This window comes from Struthio camelus, chromosome 5 (genome assembly GCF_040807025.1).
Source record: "Struthio camelus isolate bStrCam1 chromosome 5, bStrCam1.hap1, whole genome shotgun sequence".
In the NCBI taxonomy this organism is placed as follows: domain Eukaryota; kingdom Metazoa; phylum Chordata; class Aves; order Struthioniformes; family Struthionidae; genus Struthio; species Struthio camelus.
The window spans coordinates 3,001,708-3,027,501 of record NC_090946.1 but is presented as its reverse complement, the minus strand read 5'-3'; the positions used below and the strand labels follow the sequence as shown (position 1 = coordinate 3,027,501).

The window sequence follows — 25,794 nt, the reverse complement described above, 5'->3', positions numbered from 1 at the left end:
TTATCTCCTGACTTAGTGGGTTTTGATTTTTTCTTCCTGTGTAAATGCAAAAGGATCTGTGCCATTTATTTTCAATCAAGGCTGTACCATGTGTGAAAACTGCAAAGTATTACCAGTAAAAACTCAGGGGAGGAGGAAGAGGCAAGATGAACACAGCCCCCACACCCCAAGTAACAACCACTCCCCCACCTCCTGCCCCCCAAATAGAGCTCCTATTCTTCCTGAAGCTTTGGAAGTCTGGGAATCAATCATGGATTTCCTGACGATGCAGAGGGTGGGATCGCTCTTGGCATCTTCTTTGCCATTCAGGATCTTCCTTATCGCTCTGATACCAGCAGAGCTCTTGTATAGGTGTAGACATCGGTGCTTGCAGGGGCAGAGATGTCTCATTAACACTGTTTGGTAGAATCTTGCAGCTGACATGGAGACTTTTCCTCCAGATGTATATTTTTGTCTTAAGAAAATAGACCTTAAACAACCTGGGTTTTTCTCTCAGGTATCCTGGAAGGTCTTCAGCCTTTTGCTGGAATAGCTTCATCCTCCATTCGCTCTCTGCAAATGAACTTCATGAATGTACAACTTTCACAGTCAGCAGCAGGATGTGCCTGTCCTATGCCTGGACACCAACAGTGCAAACACCTTCAGCTGAGCTCCCTCTGCATCCACAGGAGAGAAAGACCCACTTTTAGGGCTCCATTTAGTTCTCTGCAAGTAATCATCTCACACCGTTTGAGACATCTGAGGGTGTCTGAGACGGCCACAGAGTGCTAGCAGCAGACAGGATCTGCTAGGACCTCATGACCTTCTGGAAGGGCAAATAGGGCTGAGGAAGTTTACTGCAGGCTTCTCAAATGTCACTACCCATGTGCCAGAGGGCAGCTGACTTGCATCCCTCCTGCCTCCTCTTGCAGATATCTGCTCTAAGTAGAGAAGAACCATGGTTAAGCAGTGCCTATTTTTCTCTGGGGCCTATAACGAACATCTAGATGACACGGTCAGGTGAGGGTCACTACCAAGTCCAAAACATATCAACCCAAGCTTCATAACCTGCTGGCTCTGTGGGTCTGGCATAGTATTCTTCCATCCCAGGATGGCTGCCGCGTATTATTTTTGCTCCTCAGCTGTATTTCCTTACCATCCCTGCCCAGGTTCTCTGGCTAACAATAAGAACAGCTCTTAAGAACATCTTTTCCTCTCTTTCCTTGATGGTACCTATTACTGTTCTTACAGAGCACTATTTGTCTTCAGAGGCTTATTGCTTATTACAAGAAGTTATGTTTTTTTTTAATGTGATTTACCAGGAAGTCAGCCCCTCACATCAGCTGGAGAAGAAAAGGGGGTGGGGTGGAAGGAAACACAGTAGAAATTCGAGTGACAGTGCCATAGATTGGGGGCTCCATTAAAGCAGCTATTCCTGGACACAGGTCTGGTGACCCACTAGTCTTAATATTCCAAGAGCGAGAGAAACTATAGCCACAAAGATATCCAAAATGAGGAAACACAGGCAATAGGCTGCAAACTGGCTTAAAATTTACAGAAGCAAGCAAGACTGAGAGGCAAAAGGATCTCCCCAGTTCCTTTTGGTGACTCAGAAACAGGGCATAAAAGATCAGTTCAAATTTGTTACCACCAGCTAAGACAAACCCAAGTGTTGTAATGAGGTCTCAAAAGCCAGCGCTCCTTGTCCTGTATGTCACCCAGTGACCCTGGCCACGTCCTGGACTACGCACATTTTGGTGCTGGGAAGTGCATGGGGTGAGGGTGGGAATGGATGAAATTAGCTATTTTCCCTTTCCATGAGGCCATGCCCTTAGTGTTGGGGTATTCAATATCTAGTATTTCAGACAGGCCAATGTTAGCATCATGCCTGTCTTGTGCATGTTTTCTTCAAATATTGAAGTGTGGGGTGCGACTAGGTCTTCTCAAGATGACCTGCACAGTGAGCTGCCCTTATGTTTTGCTCTTCTCCCTTGCATGACAGCGTTTTCTCTCTTATTGCATCTGTTGGGCCCATTTCCTGTTTTGAAATTTCCATGCTGGCTTTTGGTCACTGGCAGAGGACACTGTGGTTTCTTCTTCTGGCAGCTGTGTCAGCTTCATTTCTTAGCCTCTCAGCCCAGCTATATTAATCTTCCCTTGTGCTGTTGTCCACTGCTCTCTCTTACTCCTGCTTCTCGTGGGCTCTCCCAGTATTTTACTGGTTTTAGTATTCCAGAACTTTTCCTTGCAGTACTGACATTTCCACAGTGGGAGACCAAGGAGGGGACTCCTCTGCTCTCCCTTTACCCTTCCAAAAGTTTAGGTTTCTTCTGTAGTCAGAGGAGAGATATAGGCCCTCCAGGAGGCAGAGGTGCATCTCCAAGCATTTACCTAACAGAAAGACGCAGAGATTTGTTGGCATGGAGAAGAATCCACCAGTTAGGAGTGAACTATTTGCCATGCGAACTCCCATCACTGGTTCACAAGTCACAAAAAGACGCTTTTTATTGCATATCCTATTCAGTGGAGTTTGGCCTTTTCAAGGGTTCTCCTTTAGCCTGAGGAGAGCAGAAGCAGCGAGGAGAGTTCTCGTGGCACTGTGTATCACAAAGAAACCCTGAGGCTGCCAGCTATCCCACTCACTCAAGGGAAAAGCCATGCCTCTGCTGATAGCATCTGGATGGGGTTATGGGAGTGTGAACTGAACAAGAAAATACTGAGTTACTAATTATTCCTTGTGGATATTGCCCTGAAGACCCTCCCATGGGTAACCCCAGTCCTAGGTATCTGTGAGACATTGAGAAATTGTCTGTTCCTGCCTGGTTCCTCTGAACCCTCATTTCCGCCTCACAGTGTGTGAGGAGAGAAGGGAAGGACCTCTTTCTATTCTCTCCTCTCATAAGTGATATGTGGCTTGCTCTCTCTCCTGCTCACTCCCTCATCCCTCAGTTCTTCTCCCTGGTTATTTCCCCTAGCTGGGATAGACTTGGCCTCCCCGCCTCTCTTTCTCCCTCCCTCCCTCTCTTCCTTTTCTATCCAGGCTGGTCCTCACACACCTCTTTCTCCTTAGTCCCTCCTCCTGGTTTCCCTTGTGGAAGCCAAGGGCAGCAGACTGCCTGCCTGTCCAGACATCACAGCTGGGAGCATCAGGAGGAAGGTCCATATCTGGAGTACAGCAAAGAAAAAACATATTCCTTGCAAAGCAAATGGATCGGGTGACCAAAACAGAGCTCAGGGAATCAGGCAAAACCACTGGAAAACACTAGGATTTGCTCAGCCCCTTAGTTATAGCACAGTTCACTGCTCCCCAGCTGCTTCAACAGAGTTGCTGCACAATGCTAGGGGCTTCTCAGGGCAGAGGGTTTACATTAACTGGATCTGGTTGCACCTGCATGATTCTTACCCTGGGGAAACCCAAAATAAAAGCAAAAATGCATTTGGACAAGTTTCAGTGAGAAAAATGCCTGGGAAGCTAGAGATGTTGGGATGCTGTTGTGCAGTTCATGGATACGAACTCTGGGATGGGTCTTACCGAATTAGAGAGAAGCATAGCTCTTCTGCCTATAAAATTTGAGGTCTGGAAGGACAACAATGGCAGCTGAAATTCATCCTGCAATTCTCTGTAATTGCAGAAGCTGGGAAGTACCAATCTGTAAATCAGTGCTGATTCACACTCACTGGGAGAATTAAAAGATGAATTAAGAAACTATAGCATGATGCTTTCCCTCTGGCCCACGGAAATCTGATGTAACAGAAGCTTTTTGGAGCTATGGGGAGGCAGAGCTGCAATGCAGCTGCATTACCTTTAACCCAGTCTGTTAGTCATGCAGGAGGACATTTTTAGCTAATAGTAACATTGCTTTAGAATTAAAAACCTACTTTTGGATAGATATTTGTAGGGATTGAAGGGTAAACCTTGCAGTAGTGGTGGTTTGGAGCTAGCAATGCATATTCCCATTTAAGTTGTTGTCTCTAATCACTAAGACCCCATAACAGGGCGACAACTCTGAGACAGCCCAGGGACATTCCTCTGGGGGCATGGAATGTCTTACTGGGACATCCTTTGCATTTCAGCCACTGCCAGAGCAGATGCTGGGAACGTACTAAAGGGAAATTTGGAGTTAGTGAGCCCAAAGGACTTGTAATTGAAAGGACATTTGGGGCAAATATGGCTAGAGACTTGGAAATGGTAATGGTTATTCAATTAGACATTTGGAAGCTCAATAGTAAGACGCTTAACTTTTACTTAGGCTATTTAAACAATCCCAGGTGAAAGGATTGCCCTTTGTTATGAATTATACACTTTTGTTACAACTCTGTTAGAATTGTTTCAAAGTTTGTTATAATTTCATATAATTTTATGAGTTCTCTTTGATTTCTAGGTAGGTCCTAATAAGATGTTTCTGCTGTTAAATAAATCCAATGAGATGAAGACTGCAGTGTGTATGTATATCTTTGCTGAAATCCTTCCCAGTGGTTCAATGTGAGTTTCAGTTGGAGGAATTTTGATTAATTAAATTCAGTTCATACATATGTTGCTGTGGTTTGGAATTTTGTCCAGCTGGCTCTGGATATTGCAGAGATGGTAAAAGACTGTTTCCAACACTTTTTTTTTTTTTTGATTTGCTATCAGCCTCTTATTTGTGGGGTTAGAGAAAGAACTGACATGGCGATCAGAGAAAGGCATGTTGGAAGAAATGAGGAACGCTATTGCAATGCTATACAGAAACAGACAGGATAGAAAATAAATCCATGGCTTCTTACAGGGATAAGCTGATTAAGTCATTTGTGCACTAGTCTCGGAAAAGAAAGGGTGACTCAGAAGAGATGCTTGTGAGGTGATAGCCTATGTTGTTCAGTGAAACCCAAAATGAGATAAATAAATAGTTGTGACAATGACCAGAAAAAACACGTATGTCTGTGAAAAGAACTAGCTAGTGGATCTGCCATAGAGATTATTTCTAGAGCATCACAGGGCTGAAGAGTGAGGAAAACTCGCTTAAAAACAATTTCTTAATGTCCCTTTCTCGCTGTTCTTACGGTAAATGGAAGAAACTCAAGTTAAACTTTTAAACTGATGTTAAAAGATGCCTTTAGGGACAGCAGCACACTGGGAAATTATTACATTTCACCCTCAGTGCGGCTGTCACCACTCAAAGAGGAGTTTTACTGTGTCCCAGTCCCTACATCCCTGGCTCAGCAGTAAGCTCACTGCTCTGCGTGATTTTCCAGGGAAGCTGGCTGAGAGGGATGCTTCCACAGAAAAAGTGACTTTTTTGTTGCTATGCATTTCCTGATAGTCAAGATAAACAAGTACTCTTTTTTTTTTTTCTTTTTTGGCATAAACCTGCCATTACGACTTTATTACAAACAAAAGAACAAAATGAAATGGTTCTCATTTAGTAGAGAATGATAAAGATAAAAGCCCAATTAAATGTATATTAACCAGCAGTTTATGAAGAATCAAAGATTTTGACTCGTAAGTGGCTGCCATCAGGTGCGATACAGAGATGGGTGCTAATTCAAATAATCATTGTTGTAAGTACTCTAGTTATTTTGGGGTGAGTAGAATTCACATGTAAGGAATCACGCTTAGGGAATATGCCCCTCCAGCCTAATATACATAACACACACATAACCTTGTGTGTGACTGTTCAGCAGGAGGGATCTGATAGCCTTCGTCAAGTAACAATTTTAAACATTATTTAGAAATAATTTAGGAACTTAGCCAAATAATTACAATAAATGGAGATGTGTGTGGATAGGGCTATAGTAATGAATGAATCCAAACTTTTCGTCCTTTCCCAAGGGTCTGGGCATTCACTAATCCAGAGGAGGAAGAATCCCATACAGCCAGCTGCACACAATTTCTTAGAGGAAGGCTTAAGGGCTGGGAGACAGGAAGAACAAAATGGTGCAGAGAGAAAGTTTTCTCAAAGACATGCAAGGTCAATGCTAAAATTTTGGTGAGATGAACAAAGGGGGGAAATAGGTTGGGAAATCAGCATGCACCCTACCTGGTGGAGGCACTTTTCCAAGGAGTTGGGAGTTAGGAGCCCAGCATGGTTCTGCCACTGATGTGCAGCGCTGTGGCCTTCTCCCTTGCCCAACACAAGTCTGGATATATCGCAAGAGGGAAATGCCTGGCCTGAAAGAGCAAAGCTGTGTCAACTGGGCAAACAAAATGGCACGTTCTGGGAAACTGGTGCCCAGCACACCCTCCCTGCACCACAGGGTCATGCTTCTCCAGTGCCACCGTGCTAAGAAAGAGGGGTCAGGAAGAATTATCTCCACACCATTCTCTGCAAAATCAAAAGCCTATTAGACTTGGCCTTTCTCTTGCTGCCCTGCTTATGAGTTCTTCTACTCCCTCCTTAATCCCCTTTTTATTTTATTTTATCTCGCATCCTCCCTCTAAAAATAAAATGAAGTGGTGTAGTGTGGCCCCTTTCTTGGCGGTGCTGTAAGCTTGTGACCCGTGGGAGAGCTAAAATAACTCTCAAAACCAGCCTGTGGCCGGAACAACTTGCAGATTTTGGAGTGGCTGATGAGATGAAAGCTGGAGCCTAACAAACTAGATTATGGTATTGAAAGTCTCCTTTGTTCTAGTTTCATTATTGTTTAAGCAAAAGTTATTTTCTAAAGAATTCAGAGAGGTCCAGGTTTCATGTCAAATTATGACTATGGTAACTAATGTCATGAATATTTTACTTCCCATTTTATTAAAGTCAGAGAAAAGCTGCATTTGAAGCAGGCAACATCACATCAGCATTCAGGATAACTCTACCTCCCATCCTTTCCTTCTGCCTGTGGAGAAACAGGGACATGCCAACACAAAAATGCTTACAGCAGGTATGGAAGATTGTAGCCTGGGGCATTTTGAGTTGACGTCCTCCCAGTGCGACTGGCATTGCTGATACAGAGACATCAGGATTTACATCCAGGCCGCTTCATCTTGGCTGCCTTGAATGCTTAGGAAAAGCCCTGTACCTTGCCACAGATGTGGCTGTTCTTCCCTTCTCTTCTCCGCTCTAGTCAATGGTTCTTCCCTTTTCCTTCCTCTTGGGCTGCATTTGCCTCCCCCTGCTATGCATGTCTACAGTGATTTCTTCCCTATTTCTTCTGACCGATTTGTTTAAATTCATTCTACAGCAAAAAAAATGAAATAGGACAGATCTTCTTGGTCCAGAATTAGTCTAAAGTAGGGCAAAGGGATGGCACCACTGGCAGGAGGAGGCTTCCACCCCACAGAAATCAGGCTTTTAGAGTCATGAGCAGTAATCCCCTCTGATAACTCATGCTGTGTCTCTGCAACTCAAAGCATGGATGAGACGTACGGGACAGAGTATGGAAGCAGCCAGCTACCTGCTGCGGCAGCCACCTTGTCTGGACATCAGAGAAGGAGACCATACAGAGTTTGTGTTGTACTTTGAAAAGTGGATTGCTGGGTACGGCACGTTATACGGTTTTCCTCCCCAACCTTCACAAAACATTGGATTGTTAAGCCTGGCTATTCAGTTCTTGCAAGTGGGGCATGACAGTCAGTGAGCAGCAGGCTGTGTTTAATTTAATTTCCCTGGGGTTCTCGAGGGGATATGAGGTCCAGTGGGTTTTTATTTAACAGTGATGAGTAGATATGCACACAGGCAGGAACCAAAGCACATCTCAGGGACACTGCAGTCACGCACAGAAGAGAAGACCAAAAAAGAAGATGAAAATTTCATGCTAAACATGACGGCCAGTTTGCAAACAACACAAGAAACAGGAAGTGTTTGAAGCAATGAGTAGATTTGTCTGCAGTGTCTGTCTTGTGAGGGTGATACTTTGGCAAGCTGCTTCCGCTGCTCTCAGAAGTGATGACCAAGCCCTGACATGTCCAGATACCCAGACGTCACCCGCCCCTGTGAGAAACACAGGGGCTGTAGTCCCTACACCCATTCAGGTTAGAGCTGAGGAAGCGACAGGGTGTCAGACCCAGCACAAGGACCATCAGAGGAACTTTAGCATGGAGTTACCTTGGTCCTGGTGGTCAGATCATATCTGCGAGGGTTTTGGCATGCCAGCCTTTTAAAATTTCATGTGCAAGTCTGACAGAGACGGCTGGAATTTGCAGCTCTGGACTATCAAGACTGCGCAAGGAATCTGCCCTCGTTGGATCCTCTGCGTACCTGGTGAGAGGGAGGCCAGTGCTTGGGTTCTTTCCTATCACTAAGGCACTCAGTTTTTCCCTTTCTCTGTCTTTCTCTTTTCCTCAAACCTTTTCAGTCCTTAAGGGGCAAACGGCTCCTGCATGCCTTTTGTTTCTTTTTCCATACTTCTCTTTCAGCTCTCTGTCTTATTTCTTCATAGGCCCAGGCTTTTTCCTCCTTTCCCTATTTCTCTTGATTTCTCTCTTCTTCTTTTTTTTTTTTTTTTTGTACCCACCCTTGTCATACTTTCTCTACTCAGTTCATACTTGTGTTCTTTGGGTTGCAGATGTTCTAGCCCATGAAGCTGGGGGAAAGACTGAACGACCAGAGGAGCACAGTACTGGGACTGTGTCACTAATTTTCCCTTCATCTCTTCCCTTTTCCCAGGTGAGTACAAGAGGACAAGGAAGAATATGGACCTGCATTCCAGTAACATGGTGCTTGATTTGACTACAGTGTCCCCATCTTCTGTGAAGAGCAACCTGGTCTGTGGGGATGGACACAACGGGACTAGAGGCTTTACAGACCACATCCCTGAAATTATCATTGATAGCATTACACTGCTTATCTGCCTGTGTGGGCTGTTTGGGAATGGGGCCATCCTCTGGCTCCTTGGTTTCTGCATCAAGAGGAACCCTTTCACTGCCTACTTCCTGAACCTGGCCATTGCAGATACCTTTTTTCTCCTCTGCACATCTGTTTTCCTCATAATATACCATGTCCCCATGCTCAGCTGTTTTCAGCCAGAGCTTTTGCATGTGCTCCTGCCATTTCACTCCATGGTTCTGCTCACATACAGCACTAGCCTGTATCTCCTCACAGCCATCAGTGTGGAGAGGTGTCTGGGTGTCCTCTGGCCCTTTTGGTGCCGATGTCACCGCCCAAAGCTCTTGTCAGCAGTCATTTGTGGCCTGCTCTGGGCCCTCGCCTGCATGCTCTCTGGGCTTGTGTACTTTGTATGTGATTTGGGTCACTCCAAACACTGCTGGATGGTTCTCGCAACCTTGTGCTTTCTCAATTTTTGCCTTTTCACTCCCTTTATGGTTCTTTCTAATGTGATCCTGCTCATCAAGCTTAGGTATAGCTCATGGCAACATCACCCGGGAAGGCTGTACACAGTTATCTTCCTCGCTGTTTTCTTCTTCCTTCTCTTTGCCATTCCACTTAGTGCTCAGATCTTCCTCAACTTCTTTGTCTATGTTAAGTTTGTCTTGGAGAGCTCCCTGTTGCTGGCATCCATCAACAGCAGCATCAATCCAGTTATTTATGTCCTAGTCGGGAGCTACAGAAAGTCCAGGTTCAGGGGATCTGTCAAAATTGCTCTTGAGAAGGTCTTTGAAGATAAGACAGATCCCCAAATGGTGGGCGAGACCCCTGCAGAGGGAACTGCTACTTAAACCCCTACAGCATCCACCCAGCCAGGCTGCAGACTGGCATTTGGAGAGGGGCAGCCCAGTTACCACATCCCTCATCTGCATCTATGGGAGCTGAGTCCTCCCTGCGGCTGGGTGAACAGGAACCGCGGTGGATTACAAAGTGTGTCACATGGGACACAGCCAGACTCAATGAGACTTTGAAGGGGCTGGATCAAACCTCAAAATTCTATTTAAATTATTTTAATAAAATTGCCTTCTATGTAATTTCAAGTTGGTTGCAATTTCTACCCTCACTAACCCCATAGATTGCCCTTGCTTGTTCTCAAAATTACAATCGTCAGAAATTTATGAGAGTCTCCTGACACTGCCCACTACTTTGTACTGCTGAAATTATGTGGGCTGGAAAGTCATGTGTCATTTGTTCGCCTGTTCTCCAGTGCTAACAGGAATGAACAGACTTTCATGACCACAATCCTGGGTCCAGGTCTGTACCATGTCTCCTTCCCCGAGCTGAGTTGCCCAACTGTTCCTGCTTCTACTGTGTTCTGCAATTCTGTATTCTTGGCCTGATATTAAAGTCATGAGCATACACTTCCTTAATCCTCAAAAGCCCCTAGAACAGAGAAGATGATAGAGAGGGACAGAAATGACATTTTTCAGCTCCCTCTGGTTTAGTGCCCTCCTGCACCACAGTCTTACAGAGGAAATCCTTCCCAGCCTGGCTGATGTTGCTGGCAGCGTTAGTCAGCAATCAAATCTTTACCTTCCAAGGCGGTTTTGAACTGGAGAGCAAAGATAAGCAAAGAGACAAGTGCCTCCTGAGATTAGTACTGTGCCAGGTTGGGCAGAGGACGGACATACAGACATCTAGGGTGCTGTTGGCCATTGTAAAGTGCATTTCTGTGTACCTGCTGAAGAACCCCAGGGAGCAAATAAGTAATTGAGTAAGTCTTCTGTTTGAAAACAAAGTTTTTTGTGGCCATGGTCAGGATGTTGCCTGTGAAAGCAGAAGCTGGGAAACTGTGAATAATTCTGCTTCCTCACAGACTGCACGGATAGCTAGAGGAGTGAGTATTATGTTGCATAAATTTATGCTGGTGTACCTTGAAGCTTTTCTTATCAGGACCTCCTGTTTGCAATTGAAAGAATCTGCTTGGGGAGGGGATGGGAGATTCTGTAGTTAGGGAGACAAAAGCACTATTAGCTAGGGAGAAAGGATGTTGGCTCAGCCCAGGAGTCTCCAAACACCCCATTTTCCACCAGGAACATCCTTTGCTCCCAGGCACGTCAGGATTAGTTTGCGTTTCACTTTCACTGCAGCCAGTCTAGGTAAGACTCCTCTCACCTATCTTCAGCCCTCTAAAAATCACGTGGCCCTGTCCTAGGAAACCATTGTAGGTTTCCTCTACTGCCAAGGGAAAAGAGAAGTACCGTTGAAAATCAATTCATTCCACCAGTTGAGACAACTTTTCCTAAGATAGCATGACTCACAACTTGCAGGTGTTGTTTTTTCATTGCTGACTACAAAGGGAGTGTAGAAGACACCTCAGATGAGACCCCCTAACTGTTAGATGTCTAAAGTCAGGTGAGCTGCATTAATTCATGTCCCTTGAGGAAATGAAAGTTTTTCCTGAAATTCTAGGTCATCTCTGTACTGTCTGCCTCTGCTCTGGTCCGTGCACAGATCTTGTTATTTAGTTACCTCTTTGTTGCACATAGTATCACACTGTTGGGAACTGTGCATTTGAAGATAAGGTATCACGGTGATGGGGGGTATATAAGTGACAAACCTAGAACTGAATCAGAAATATAAATTTTACAGGGATGACAGGCTTGTAGTTTAGGATTCTAAAGACATGCTCCCTGGAAAGATAGGAGAAAAAACAGCCATAGGAAGATCTGAAAATCTGGAGTTTGGGATTGCTTTAAAACGAAATGAAAGAGGAACATGAGACACAGAGACTCTCTGCTTTTCCTATAGGTCTAGCTTCTGAGACTCTCTTTTGTAAGTAACTTCCTGTACAAGATCAAGAATAGATTTTATGATGAAACCCTGATACTCTCATAGTCTATGAAATAGTTCTCTATTTGCAAGGATCGCCGACAACCTAACCTGCTTGGCTAACACTGAGAAAAGCTGTTTGTGGAAGGACCTCAGAGAGATCCCATGTTGGATGCTGCGTGAGCTCACTGAGGCAGTCTTCTGTTCTCTGTGCCCATCTTACAAGTGATAATTCCAAAAATCATCATGGGAAGATCTGTTCATGGTGGCTGGTGAGCACAAGGCAATGCTAAAGCAAGTCTGCTCCACTGAAGATCCCCAGGATGTGAGAGAAAAGAAGGTCAGACTTTTCTGGGTGGTGTTTTTCCAATCTAATTTGTGCCCTCCTGTATTTGGTTCCTCTATCAGCAAATCTGGAATAGTGACCTCTAGGAAATTAGGTCTTATAAATGTTGTGGAAAACGGTGGGAGGGGAATACTGAAATGAATGTTTCACTGAGGGAAATCCAGCAGTTTAATAATATTAACTGTGATATTAGCCACCTAAGAATCCGTAGGGGTTCTACTTCCCAAACCACTTGCTCTTTGACATCTCTAAAGACAGTCCTTTCTTCTTATTATCGCGCTCCTCCAGATCTTTCCTGTCCAAAGCCAGGAAGGTCCAAAGCCACCTCTGTGTACCTGCCTTCCCCAGGTCATGTCTTCTCCATCCCTCCTGTCCCTTGCTGCTCTTTGTGTTTCTCCATGTGGCTTTTCTATGAAGCTGGGGCATGGCTGCAACAATCTGAAAAGCCTAGTGTGGCGGGCAGCACAGTCATTAACATGCTTCTTTATCTTCTTGTCCCTCCAGCTGTGTGAGGGGGAAGAAGATGTTGCAATGCAAGTTTCAAAACGAATACAGCATTCCCTGCCATGGGAAGAGCTAGCCTTGCCTGCTGGAGCCAATACAGTGCAATGGCATATAACAGGACTTGGCTCGAGGGGCTGCTGATGAAGAGCGACTCGTATAAGGACAATGACTACCACTGGGCTGACTGTGAAGTCACTCATTTGAATGAAGTCCCTGCCACGCTGCTCATCTGCCTGTGCGGGCTGGTGGGAAATGGGACTGTCCTCTGGCTCCTCGGCTCCCACATCCACAAGAACCCCTTTGCTGTCTACATCCTGAGCCTGGCTGCCGCTGACTTTGCCCTCCTCGTCTTCGTGGCTGTTGCTCTTGTGATATTTTACGGCCCAGAGAGCTTTTGTCACAGACTGGGCTCCCGGGATGTAACAACTCTATTGAACATCATGATCCTCTTTGCTTTCACCAGCAGTGTTTACCTCCTGACAGCCCTCAGTGCCGCGATGTCTTTTTCCATTCTTCTTCCAGCCCGCTGGCACTGCCACTTCCCCCAGCACTTGCCAGTCTTTGTGTGTGCCCTGCTCTTGGCCCTTTCCTTCCTACTAATTGTAATGCTGTATTTCTCTCCTACAGTGCTCATCGTCTTTGTCCTGAGCTACCTCTTATCTGTGCTTCTCTTGATTCTTTCTGGTCTAATCCTATTTGCCCAGGTCTGTTGTTGTTCACAGCAATATTCTCCAGGTAAGCTCCATATTGTCATTCTACTCCTTGTTTTTTTCTTCCCCTTCCTCACTGTTGACTTTGGTTACTGGATCTTGCTAAGACTGTTTGATTTTTCTGTTTTTGTCTTTGACACCTCCCTCTCTTTTGCCTGTGTGAACAGCAGTATCAACCCTGTTATTTACTTCCTGGCTGGGAGCTGTACAAAGAGGAAGTTCACAGCCTCTGTTAGAATTGCTTTCCAGAGAGCTTTAGAGGATGTAGCAGGGCCCCAAAATAGAGGTGAAACTCCTAGAGAAAACACAGTGGAGACAACTGTTTAAATCTCTGCAGCATCCATCCTGAGAGGAGATACTCTAGGGACGGAGGTATCCCATGAAACAGCGCAAGACAAGGAAGATGACTTTGGTACAGATCTGGATGCAACTCTATGGAGTTAGCTGCAACGCAACAAAACTTGCTGAGTGGCATGGAGACTCCTGCCTTGATGAACACTGAACAGGATGGTGAAATAGCCACTGAAACCTTTGCTTTCAATCTGTCCTATCCAACAGGTCTGAGTTTTCCCTGTTTCAAAAGTGATCTTGCTCTAACCCATGCTCTGTTAAAACAGATCCATGGAGGCTCACAGCTCCTTCTGGTGTGTTTTGATGAGTTTGCTTAACTGGTGAATAAGAGATTTTGGCACAGCAATGCAGAATAATTCCTGGGCAAAGCTTTGTGTGTGCATCTCCAGCGGGTGTGGACACGTGCAAAGAATATGTGTAGACCTCACATTCAGCTTTGTTAACAGGCAAGCAGGCATGTGTTTGCAATCATCTCTGGATGGCTTTCCCCAAAGCGCATTGCTTCTGGTAACAACACTGTAAATTGAATTTCATCTGCCCATTATGTATGCTGTCTGTATGAAAGATTTTTGACTGGAACTGTCTGCCTGTTGTGGTCTCCACCACTTTTCTCTGGGCTGTCTGGATGGTTAGCCTGAGCAAACGCCATTTCGCAACCATGACCTGAGGTCTTGTAGCCAGTTCTAGTGTGTCTGTTCCTCATCCAAAAAAACCTAAGAGGAGTATGGTTAAAACAAAACAACCCCAAAAGCACCGCTCTGCCCTAAAACTCTGTAAAGACTAGATTTTCAATGTAAAAGAGGGTACAGGGAGAACGAAGGAAAATAACGGACTTTTTACAGAGAAGACCTATCTGATGCCATGAATCCCTGTAGCCTGACACAGGCACTCTCCAGGTAAAAGGAGTAATGTGCTTTCTGTGTTCCTCAGTCCCTGATTGTGTTCCTCCTCGCTCTGTGTGTTAGCCCCAGCTATTACAGAGCTGGGTGGTATGCTGGCTCTGATTTGCCCATGAACTAACCATTGCTTTTGAGCCAAATTTGTTTCCTGGTGTGACTTGCCACAAAGCTGCACTAACTTGAATATGACCACAACGGAAAGGTTGGGAAAATGTAGCTGGTAAGGAAGGATAGAGGCAGAAAATCTGTCAGGTGAGCAGACTGAAGTCAGGTTGAAATGATTAACTAGCAACCCCAGGAACTAGTGACACTGTGGCCTTTGACACTTCAGGTGGTGATGGAAGTTTAACAGCCCTTTGGCTTTTCTCCTAGCCCAGCCCAAAGCAGCAAGTCACCACACAGGCGAAAATGAAAATCGATCACTTGCTGCTGTACAGATATACAGCCATGTTAACTAAACCCATTAAACTCCCTAATAAAAACAATAAGCTCAGAAAACAGGAAAACTCCTTGCCTATTGAGGAGACAATGTCTGTGTTCTGGAAAGAGATGGACTCGGGCATTTTTGGCCCAGGATTTGGTAAGGAAATTCACAGATGACTGGTGGGATTCATCTCACTTCATTTAGCTGTCTAAAAGGCCAGCATTTTCCACACAGCCATGAAGACTTCCTTGATGCACAGGAAGATGGGCACCTTTTGTGACTGCTTTGTCTCAGCTACTTTGGAGTCTGATTTAGGACAGCATGAATTGCCCTCCACAGGTATCAATTGCTCTCTCTCTCTCAGCTGCAGAGGTTGTCTGAATAATTAGCTTCGATCAGAGACCTAATTGTGAGTGGCTAAAGACAGATATCTCCTGGTTTACTTTGTCTTCCTTATGGGTCTAGGTACACAGGTATCTCTAAATTCATTTCCACCATTACCATGTCTCTCCATCAGCTCCTGCAGAGGCACCTTTTCTCCCTGTTGTTTCCAGTCATAAGCTATTGTCAGGATGCGATAACTCAGAAAATTGCCAATAAAAATATATAAGCCATTATAGATTTTGTCAGCCTTGATGTTCACTGTAACCTGAATGCGGGTGGGGGAGTAAATGTACTCCATACTGTTTGCAAGCCAGAAAGGTTGCAGGAGCCTGTAGAAGAATTTGAAAGGCTGGATTTGAATTTCTTGTTTGCATTCTGAAGATAAGCCATGCTGTAGTATAATATTCTCCTTAACCTGGGTAAGGCAGGTTTCCAGGGCATGTGCTAAGCAGTCAAAGAAGCCAAAGAGAAATCTGGTAACTTGGTTTTGTTTTCAGAGAATGGAAGCAGTGAAGGGGGTGTAAGTGGTCTGGGTGACTCTGAAGGCAAGGTGGTTCCCAGAAAGCAGGAAAGACACGAAGAAGGATACTGTAGTGATGATCCTTTTGCATCCCCCTTAGGATACACTGCCTCAGAGAGGCACAGTAACCAAGCCCAGCTGCAGAATTTCTTTCCCTCCTCAACTAGGGGTAGAAGAGTGGTTTTTTTTAAAGGGAAGTTTCAGGCTTTTGATGAGTCATAATGAATGGAAGAAGGTGCAGAACATCCTGAGACAGTGTTTTGTTGTTGCAAAGAGATTAGGTTTTGTACTTTTACCAGTAACTCTTTTGCTCCTTTTTTGTATCCTTGTAAAATTTAAGCCAGAATGCTTGTTAGAAAAATACTGACAGGCTGTGGCTATATAGGGTGTCTGGTCGGAGGTGGAGACTGAGCCAGGTGCCTTGATTCATGTAGGATGGGAACCACCTGCCCAGCTGCAGCTGCCCAAAAGTAGCTCTCTAAATCTGTATGGGATATCTCAGCTACCCATGCACTAGTGGAGAGAGAGGAATAGTTTCAGAAGGTGACTCTTTCTGTCTACCTAGACACCTGTGTGGAGATGGGATGAGTCACCCTGGGGCATTCATCTCTCTCCACTGGGTTTAAAGAGCACCCAGGTGACTGGCACAGATAAAATACCTAATTTTAGATTGCTAAAAGTACTGGAGATGAATCCTGCCCCACTTCTGCTATGTTCTCCTTACTAAAATTTCTCTTTTTATCCGGATTGACACAGGGTTATCTCCAGGCTGTGGCTTGCTTGTTCATATTTCTCCATTTCTTCGTAATCTCCTCCACCCTCTCCCCCATGTTCCCTAGACCTCAGGTGGGGGATGACAGGCTCTGGAAATCAGCCATGAGAGTATGTGCCAACCACTGCAAAATCCATTGGCTTTATGTTATGCCCTCTTCTAAAGCACAATGACTTTAAACATCTTTCACGCTGTCTGCGAGCCAGAGGGGAGCAACCCCCAGAAAGAACACTTTGGAAAACTGACACTGCTGAATCCTTCATTTGTATTCAAAAATGCGATGTTCTCCATGAAACAGGACAGTGAGTCAGATTTTTCCAGAAATGTTTTGCTTGTCTAGACAAACCCACTCCACCAAGCTTGGGAATGTTCCACATTATTACATCCTTTCCATCCTCCTCTAGAGAGAAGTGCCAGATTTCGGATGATTTACAACTCAAAGCAACAGTCAGGACCCTGGGAGCCAGTCCACAGTGCATTTTGTTTCTATTTGTAGATCAAATTTTGATTTCCTTTTTAGAGTCCAACCTGGTAACTCTTCTGTCTGACCCAAAGGTTTGTTGAATCAACAGCAACTGGGCTTGACTGCAAAAGTTGTCACTGGTGAACAAACAGGGCCAGGCTAACCTGACTCTTTCAAAAATGAATCATTTTCCCAAATTGTAAATTTTAATTATCCACCACAGCTAATTCTGTAGAAACCCTATCTTGTCCAAGGGAAAGACAGGTGCCTCCAGAGTAGGACCACCTGCTCCAAGTAGGTCCAGTTAAAGCAGTTCTCTCTAGCAAATGATCTTTCTTTAGTGAAAAAGCTAGAGACTGAGCTTTGTGCCCTTTATAGGTCTAATATCTGTGATAACATGCTCTCAGGGCACTGCCAGCCTCAGGCAACCCTTCTCAGGATGGATGCTTAAAATGAGCGTCCGTCTCTGTAATATCCATTTGGGGTTCTCTCTTTCCTCCCTGGAACATTCCTTAAGCTCAAAAGACCCTGTGGAGATGAATGCTGACAGACCCCTCAAACCTGCCCTCCCTGCAACTGCCACCTAGGAAGTAAATTATAGGGGATGCTAGTGTTTATTGAGGCCAATGTGAGAAGCATGTCATAGGGAAGGCAGGCTGGAAGAAAGGCAGACAGACACTTCTTAATGCTGATGACTGTGCTGGGAGGTTCAAAGAAGGCAAATGCAAAGTCCTGTCCCTGGAGAGGAATAATTCCAAACAACAGGATAGGCTGGGGCCAGTTCTGCTGAGGAGAACCTTGAGGGTCCCGGTAAACAGCAAGCTGAATAGAAGACAGCAGAAGGCCCTTACAGCAGTCAAGGTCAACAACATCCTAGGTTGTATTAGCAAAAGTGTAGTCATAAAGTTAAGGGAAATGATTATTCCCCTCTCTTCAGAGCCTGTGAGACAAAGTCTGCGGTAGTGTCCAGTTTGAGGTTCCTAGTACAAGAGAGACATGATCATATTGGAATGAGTCCAAGATGGTCACAGGGCTGGAGTACATGATGTATAGAAAAGGCTGAGAGAGCTGGGTTTGTTCAGTCTGGAGAGGAGAACATGAAGAAGAGACCATATTGCTGTCTTCAACTACCTCATGCGCGTGTGTAGAGAAGATAGCTAGACTCTTCGTGGAGATGATAGGATAAGAGGCAATGGGCACAAGCCTCTCATTAGACAATAACAAACATTTTTTTCATCATGAGAGAAATAGGGACCAGAGAGGTTTTGGTGTCTCCATTTTTGGAGAGGTTCAAACCTCAACTGAACAAAGCCTCGAGCAAACTGCTTTAACTGGACCTACTTGGAGCAGGTGGTTGGACCAGAGACCACCAGAGGTCCCTGCCAGCCTATACAGTCCTATGACACTATGACACCCAAGCTGCTGCTGAATGTAAGCACAGTCCCATCTATAAAACCGTAGGCAGGTAATTAGAAAAAAAAGAGCAATGCACTCAGAATTTTGGAGTAAATGTTTAGTCACTACAATAGCTGGGCCGAGGAGGAAGGTGAAGACTGTGATGGCCAGTGAATAAGGTCCTCTTGATGCTGAAGCTGGGGAATGTTTGGTGAGCTGTGTTGGAGCAGATTCCCTTCTCAGCCTCAGCACCTGACATTTGTCCAGTGTGATTCTCTCCGGCATGGTCTTTGGCATTAAATGTCCTGAGTTATACCGTGTTATTTCACTTGTCACCTTGAAATATTTCCTTTGAAAAATCAGTGCCTTTTCTGGAGACACAGTTGCCCCCATCTCGCCTTCCAAGTTAAGGTGACAGGGTATCTTAGCCTTGACTGAAGTAAGGCAAAGGAGGCTTTATGTTGGCTATGTGAAGTTTCCTATGGCATAATTTTGTGCCTGTGGACTCACCTTTCGTGGATGTTTTGAAAAATGAAACATGTTCTAAAATCCACTCTTGATTTTCCTGCAACTCTCCCTTGTCCCCCTAGTTAACAGCACAAAAAGCATTTATAATATGATGCTTGTATGAAGTTTGCAATTTGTAAAATGTCATTGGTTTCCTGGAGATGCCATTCAGGATTCATTACACATACAGAGGCCAGGCTTGCTAACAGCCTAACCAACTGCCTTTCCCAAGTTCTTTTCATTCCCCACCTCCTCTTCATCCACACACATGCATGGATATTGTCAGTTATTGAGGCCTCCTCCTCTCCGGGCTGGCTAGCGCAGACGGAGATAGTCTCACTGTACATGTGTGCTTTTGGTCACATGAGTTCCACTTGGAGCTGATGAGGTCGATATTTAACTGTGGCACGCTTCCATGAAACAGTCGATTAAAACACTTTTGTCTTACTTTTCAGGTCAATAACAGTGTATGTAGCTTTGCCTGCTCCAGGACGCAAAGCAAGATTTCAGGTCTGGAGTTATTTGGCCTTTGAAAGCCAACTGAGGATGGCAGCATCCCCTCTTGTCAGACTGTTTGTAAATGTGGTATATTTTGAATTCCTTTCCCAGATCTCAAACCTCATGTGAATTTGAAAATAGTTACTTATAAAATCACGGAATCACAGAATGGCCGAGGTTGGAAGGGACCTCTGGAGACTGTCTAGTCCAACCCCCCTGCTCAAGCAGGGTCCTTTACAGCATATTTCCCAGAATCACATCCAGACGGGTTTTGAATATCTCCAGCGAAGGAGACTCCACAACCTCTCTGGGTTACCTGTTCCAGTGCTCTGTCACCCTCACAAGAAAGAAGTTTTCCTCATGGAACTTCTTGTGTTTCCATTTGTGCCTGTTGCCTCTTGTCTTGTTGCTGGGCACTGCGGAGAAGGGACTGGCCCCATCCTCTTGACACCCTCCCTCCAGACACTTGTATACATTGATCAGATAGACAGCCTCTCAGTCTTCTCTTCTCCAGAAGAATGGTTCCTGGAATCTTCCAAATGGATTCACTGTGTAAGGACACCCATTTCAATTACAGGAGAGAGAGAGTCTCTGTAACAGGGACTGACAAAAGAAAAGAGTAATGGGTGAAGAAATTCCTTTAAGATACTCCTACAGAAGGAGCATTAGCCAGAAGACAACCTGCGAGAGCAAGATGGGGGAGGAGGCAAAATATGGAGGAGAAATGGTAGAAGTAGTTGGGAACAAAGAGTGAAGAAAGACAGCAGCCACTGGAAACTGGTTTCCCAGTTGGTGAAGGACGCAAACTACATTTGCTTGTCTTCTTTTGTCTCTTTTCCATCCTGGGTCGCAAGCCAAGTGGTTATAGGAGCTGAGCTGGATCAGGTTCCCTGCCCTGTCTCAGTGATTCATACTGGTTGTGCAGACTCTGAGAGGTCCCAGCAAAAAGGTAGCAATGTCCAGGATACAATGCCTAGTCTCCATATGTGACTGTCTGACAACATCTGGAAACATGAGGGCTCTGCTTTTGAGCTTCCGGAGTAAAAGTCATGAGTTAAAAAACTGTACCCCAAAAAATGATGCTGAAAAAGCCCAACCTACTCTTAACTTTGAAGCAGCTCTTTTGCCTTATAAACTAAACCTGTTTAGCAACATTCAAATCTTTCTCATTATTTCTTAACAATTTTGTATTTGTTCTGTTCTCCATTAGCAGACACATGTGGCACAAAGCTACAAGTTTGCTTTTTTCCCACTGGTTACTGTCAGCTTGCTTTCTGCTCCAGTAATAATCTACATCTGCCAGACCCACTTTGCCTTACATGAACAGGGCAAAAAACTGTATGCATTATCAGACACAGATATTTATTCAGAGTCATGGGGGAAGGGGAGAGGTAGAAGAGCGAACTATGCCCTGGCATGAATGATGAATGATGTCTTCATTGTATTTTCACTGTGGTAAAGCAACTCCAGGCCTGGAAGAACAGCCCGAGGACCATTTTCAACCAGGTTTGGAGAACTGCCCAGACAGATAAGCCATGTCCCTGAACTGAGACCACAGCCAGCAAGGGAGATGTCAGCAATGTCGATCCTGTGCATGGGTCACAGAAACTCAACCCCAGACAGTGGCTTTATTGAACTTCCCTGAGATGTGGGGGAAAGAAAGAAGGAGGAAAGACCTGGAAGGAAGAGATGCACAGCCTGAGATACAATCTGGAGAAGCAATGCTGATCAGGCCCAAAAGAAGACCCCCATGGGAGAAGATTGTGGGTAGCATGTCAGACACAGAGATGGTTTCCAGGCAGCACACAGCCCCTCAGACCTTACCTCTTAAAAGGATGATGAAGTCGGTGACTTGCTTGTTGCCTGGTTACGCTAGTCCCTTTGCTAGAGGGGATCCTGGGGGCATCGTGCATTTCCCCGCTCATTCTTCACAAGGCACTCCGAGCCTCAAAAGACAAGTTTACTAGGACATAAGTTCAAACAGTGAACTTGTTAAATGAGAGGAATCCCAGGGTGAGATAGAAGTGGTGTAAAAGAGATTTAATTCTCCCTCTGCCGCCTATGCCGTAGGAAGCCAGATCCTTTCCTCTCATTTTGGTCTCCACTTGGGCACCTCTCGGTAGACTCCTGACTTGCAGCAAAAGCTCACAGGGTCTTCCTTAGATCCCAGGGGTCTCCCCTCCTCACAGCTCGTTCCAGCAGCAACTGAGGTAAGACAAGCAGCTTTACTCCTGCCCAGCTGCAGCCTTTTAAAGGATCATATCACAACACACGTAACAAGCTGCAAACAAACATATGAATCAGACAACCAGCCAACATTAGTCAGTTGCAACAAGCCATGTTCTCTTGGAGCACAGCCTGAAACCAACACCTTGTGCGAAATTTTTGGCACTAACATGAGAGCGGGCATGTGACTCATAACCCCCTTGCACTATTGAATCCATACTTTCCTCAGAATGATTTAACCTTGAACTAAAGAGTACGACAAATTCCCAGTTAAACTATAAGATCATACTGTCATTTCCTCTCAAACTCTGCGGCCCAGTTTTATGTTGCTGTTTGTTTTTTGTTTCATTTGCTGGGAAGGCAGGATAAGCTCTGCTGATAAACTGCTTAAACTGAAGAACAAGGAAACAAGGACGCTCCTTGTGATCTGTGCCCCTCTCCTGCCATCTAGAGGCACCAGCCACGCGGATATTTGCAAAATCACCACCGGCCCAGTGCTGACATGGTTTATCTTTCAATGCAGCCAGTTACAGCTCCAGGACTTCTGGACCTCTGTTTCTGGATAGTGGAGACAGTACAGCCCCTGGAGCAAGGAGCATGCTTCACCTGGGCAAATACTGGGATTTCAATGTGGGCTGAACTTCCCCTTTAGACTTCCTTTGCGAGGGTATCCTGTTTGGCTTCCAGCTGCCTTGCCAGAAGCAAGGAGGCCTCACAGGAATCCTGTGCTTGAGTCACTGCCCTATGAGGATGGCTTAGATGCCCAGAGTCATCTGAAATGGCATCTGCATCCCACCCAGTGTGAAGCTGGGGCTGAATTCCTCTGTGGGTGTCTGCAGGGAAGATATTTCCATCAGAGCTGCACACTCTGGGTTTCCTTAATAGTCAGTGGAAAGGGATACAGATTACTCTAGATGGTTACTTCTAGGACCAGAAGAATTATGCCTTAAGGGCTCTCATTTCTCTGCTTCACTATAAAGTCCCTTTTGCTGACATACGGATATTTGCAAGTAGTTGGCCAAAATTCATCCGTATTGTCTATTGTGAGACTGACAAGACATCTGGCTGCTAGTGGGCCCTGCCCTCTTCCCTGAACCATTCATTTTGTCCTTGGCTACTGCCTTTCTTTCTTTCTGACCACATGTTTTGTGTTAGCGTGATACGTTCATCCTTCAAATATAGCATTGCAGTGGGGTTCTCATCACACTCGCTAGGACGAGGTTGTCCTTGGCAGAGCTGGAATGACCAAAGCAGCACAATGTTGGAGCTGTTGGTACTGCCAATTCCTGCTCAGTCTTTGCTCATGTATGTGTATATGAGAGTGGGGGGGAAGGAGGAAGGGAGAATGAGGGAGAAGGAGAGAGAAAAAGACGGCCGCACCCGGCAGCACCCTTTTCGTAATGACTGGCCAGAGCTTTGCACCTGCTGACAGCTCACACAGGTCTCACAGGTAGATGGGAGACCACCACAGAAATGCCAGTTTGGGTTTACCTCCCTCTCTCTCGGTCCACTTGTAAGTGTTGACCTGCATGGCAGGGGCTTCAGTGTCTTGGTGACCACCCCACCTCTGATGGGGCCTGAAGTCGAGCAAAGTTGCCATGTGGAGGTGCTTAGCTCTTTCCTTGAAGTGAGATTTCCATGGAAGAGCTTCATGATGCACTGAAATTATTGCTGCGTTAGTCTCATAATTCCCATGGTGTTTTACTCCTAAAGTATGGGCACAGACTATATGAAACATGAAAAAAGAAAAAGGGTGTTAAAGATGTTACTGTAAAGAAATCAGACAACCAAAGTTATGGCAGTAGTTTCTTCTAAGTCAAACAACAATTTTAGGTTGTTGCTTCTAAAATAGATTCAGTATATTTCTTCAGACAAAGAAAACTCTTTAATGAACTACTTCTAATTTTGTAATGGTATAAATATGCATGTCTGTATTTGCAGCTAGGACTTTCCATGCACAGTCAGCAGGTGTGTCTGGGAAGTATCATGGAAATAAGAACCCTGTGCACAGTGAAATGCCATGGCTAGGTCCTTAGAGAAATGCCACACAGTTGGTGTTCAAGCTTAGTGCCATTCTTGCTATAATGCTTGTCAGAAGATCATGCTGCAAGTCTACCCCATGGCAGACGTAGGAGAATATTCCCTTACAAATGTGCCATTTTGTGCATATGCACTGAAGCCAGCATCCTTTTTTACCTATAGCTTTTCTTCTTTTCTTGTGCCTCTTAGAACATCACAGTTCCCCTTTACCATTGGGTATTTTTGGGGCTTTAGATACTTTCAGGGCAATGGTTCTTGAGAAGGGGAGGTGGGAAGTCTTTGGTGAACACTGGTGAATCTCACGATGAAGGAAAACACTGAATAGGAAATGGAGACAGTCTTTTCCCAGGAAATGCAGCCAGCAGCTTGGTTGATGCCCCAGCCGAGGCCATGTCTGCCAGCTGTCTAAGCATATCCCACACAGAGGGCAGTTTCTGCCTCTGTCCCCTCTACAAGGCAGCTCCAACCCTGTGCTCTGAAGGCACCTGTTTGGCGGGAGACAAGGGTGCAGGCGGAGTGCTTTGCAGAGCTGGAAGAATGGGAAGGTTCTGCTAGGCAGGAGGGGGTTATGTGTATTTGCAGACCAGCACTGGAGCAGCAGCCAGTTATGGGTGTCATTCACGTGGGGAGGGCATTAGGGTCCCTCTGCTTTCTTCCCAGGAGCCTAATGTGTGGGACACCCTGAGCATCAATGTTTATGTATGTCAAACTAGTGTCTCGGGGCCCCTCTGCCATCAGCATGGTGGGGCTCTGCTCTCTCACCTATCCCTCACCCACTCCCTGATGCAATGGGAGGAGCTGAGCTGCAACCCACGGGATTCAGACATCCCCCCTCTGCCGTGCAGGACTGCACCTCACCATGCAGACATGTGCTGTGTGAACCTGCTCTCAGCACAGGTGTGGTGTCTTCCCTAGGGTTTGTATTAGAAGTGAGAGTGAGTGAGGGCCCTTACTGCTCTTCTCCTATCTCGGGCAGACTTCGTGCTAGCACATGCTTCCAAAGCTTGTTGTCTAGGGTTTTTGCCAGTTCAATTAACCCTGCTCCTGGAGCCCTTCTTAAATCTCCTTACCCCTATGGTGTTGTTTCTGAGACAATAATATTAGGGATCAGTGAGAGCAGGGCTGCTTCATGAGGGGGCTACAAGCTGGGAGCTGAAGGTGAACCCAGGGCAGAAAATGACCTCACTGATGGGGCACAATCCCACAGGGTCTGATCCAGCTGAGCAGAGCAGGGAGCTGGTAACAGGGTCCATTCACAGTCCCACACAAGGCAAGGGGATGAACCAGGTCCAGGGTCCATCCAGGAGGCCCAGTTAGGAGCAGCAGGAGATTCGGCCAGAGACAAGAATGGAAACAACACAACAATATGGGTCCAAGTTGTCACGGTTCATTGTGATTTCTCAAATTTACAGGAGAGCATACTGTGTGAAACAAACTTTATTTTTAACAAGCTCATTAAATAAAAAAAAAACAATAAGCAAACAAGCAAACAAGGGGTTAATTCCTTCTCTGTAGACTAGTATAAATTGTTAATTCTCTAGTTACTTAATTCGCTAGTTCGTTGATTAATTAACTTGATAATTTGTTAATATCATGCACTTATGAACAAAATAGTTACTAGTCTGACGGTGAGAGTGCTCATCCTTCCTCTACTGTCATGATGTGGGTGTCCTCTGAATTGCATGGGGAAGCACGAGAGCCTCAGCCATCCAGCTGTTGGTGAGTCTGCTTCAAAGGCTGTTTGGGTAAGCTGAAGTGTTTGTACCTTCCAGCTTGGAAAGTTTGGTCTATACCATCCCTATTGGTCGTTTCAGTCGCTGGGCAAGGATTCACTTAATTGCAAAGAGTTTTGGTCTTATCAGGTTTTAACAAGCAGTTCCTTCCTTCTAAAACTGCAAGGATAGTGGACTTCATTCTTTTTTGTCCTTGAGTATCTGGCATACGTGTTGCTCTTGCTTTAGCCTAATGGCACTGCTCACAGCATGCATCAGGCCTCAGCATGATCGGTGTGTTAGGACCCAAAGCTTGAGCAGGAGTCAAGTGAACACAAGTGCCATCTGGGAAATAGGGCCAGAGACAGGGCTGGAGAGAGGTACACCTACAACATAGCTCAGGGAAAGAGTGGATGTCCAGGTAACAGGGTCTATTGACAGCCCCAGAAGTGTCAACACCAGAAAATAACTCCCAAGGTTGAGCACAGCAGAAAAGA

At 45.4% G+C, this 25,794-nt stretch overlaps 1 protein-coding gene across 6 annotated transcripts; it reads left to right on the top strand.

The window, feature by feature from the left end:
• The first annotated feature begins 7,852 nt into the window (after positions 1 to 7,852).
• Positions 7,853 to 15,399, top strand: LOC104140373 (proto-oncogene Mas-like). Of its 6 annotated transcripts, none has more exons than XM_068944124.1 (4): positions 7,853 to 8,150; positions 8,455 to 8,555; positions 11,526 to 11,886; positions 12,397 to 15,399. In XM_068944124.1, the coding sequence occupies exon 4, from the start codon at positions 12,459 to 12,461 to the stop codon at positions 13,431 to 13,433; it is 975 nt and encodes a 324-aa protein (XP_068800225.1). In that variant the 5' UTR covers positions 7,853 to 8,150; positions 8,455 to 8,555; positions 11,526 to 11,886; positions 12,397 to 12,458; the 3' UTR covers positions 13,434 to 15,399. The 6 variants fall into 6 exon arrangements, with proteins under 6 accessions (XP_068800225.1, XP_068800224.1, XP_009667394.1 ...); XM_068944123.1 differs by having other exon boundaries at positions 7,854 to 8,150; positions 11,640 to 11,886; XM_009669099.2 differs by having other exon boundaries at positions 7,854 to 8,150; positions 11,625 to 11,886.
• Positions 15,400 to 25,794: the final 10,395 nt, after the last annotated feature.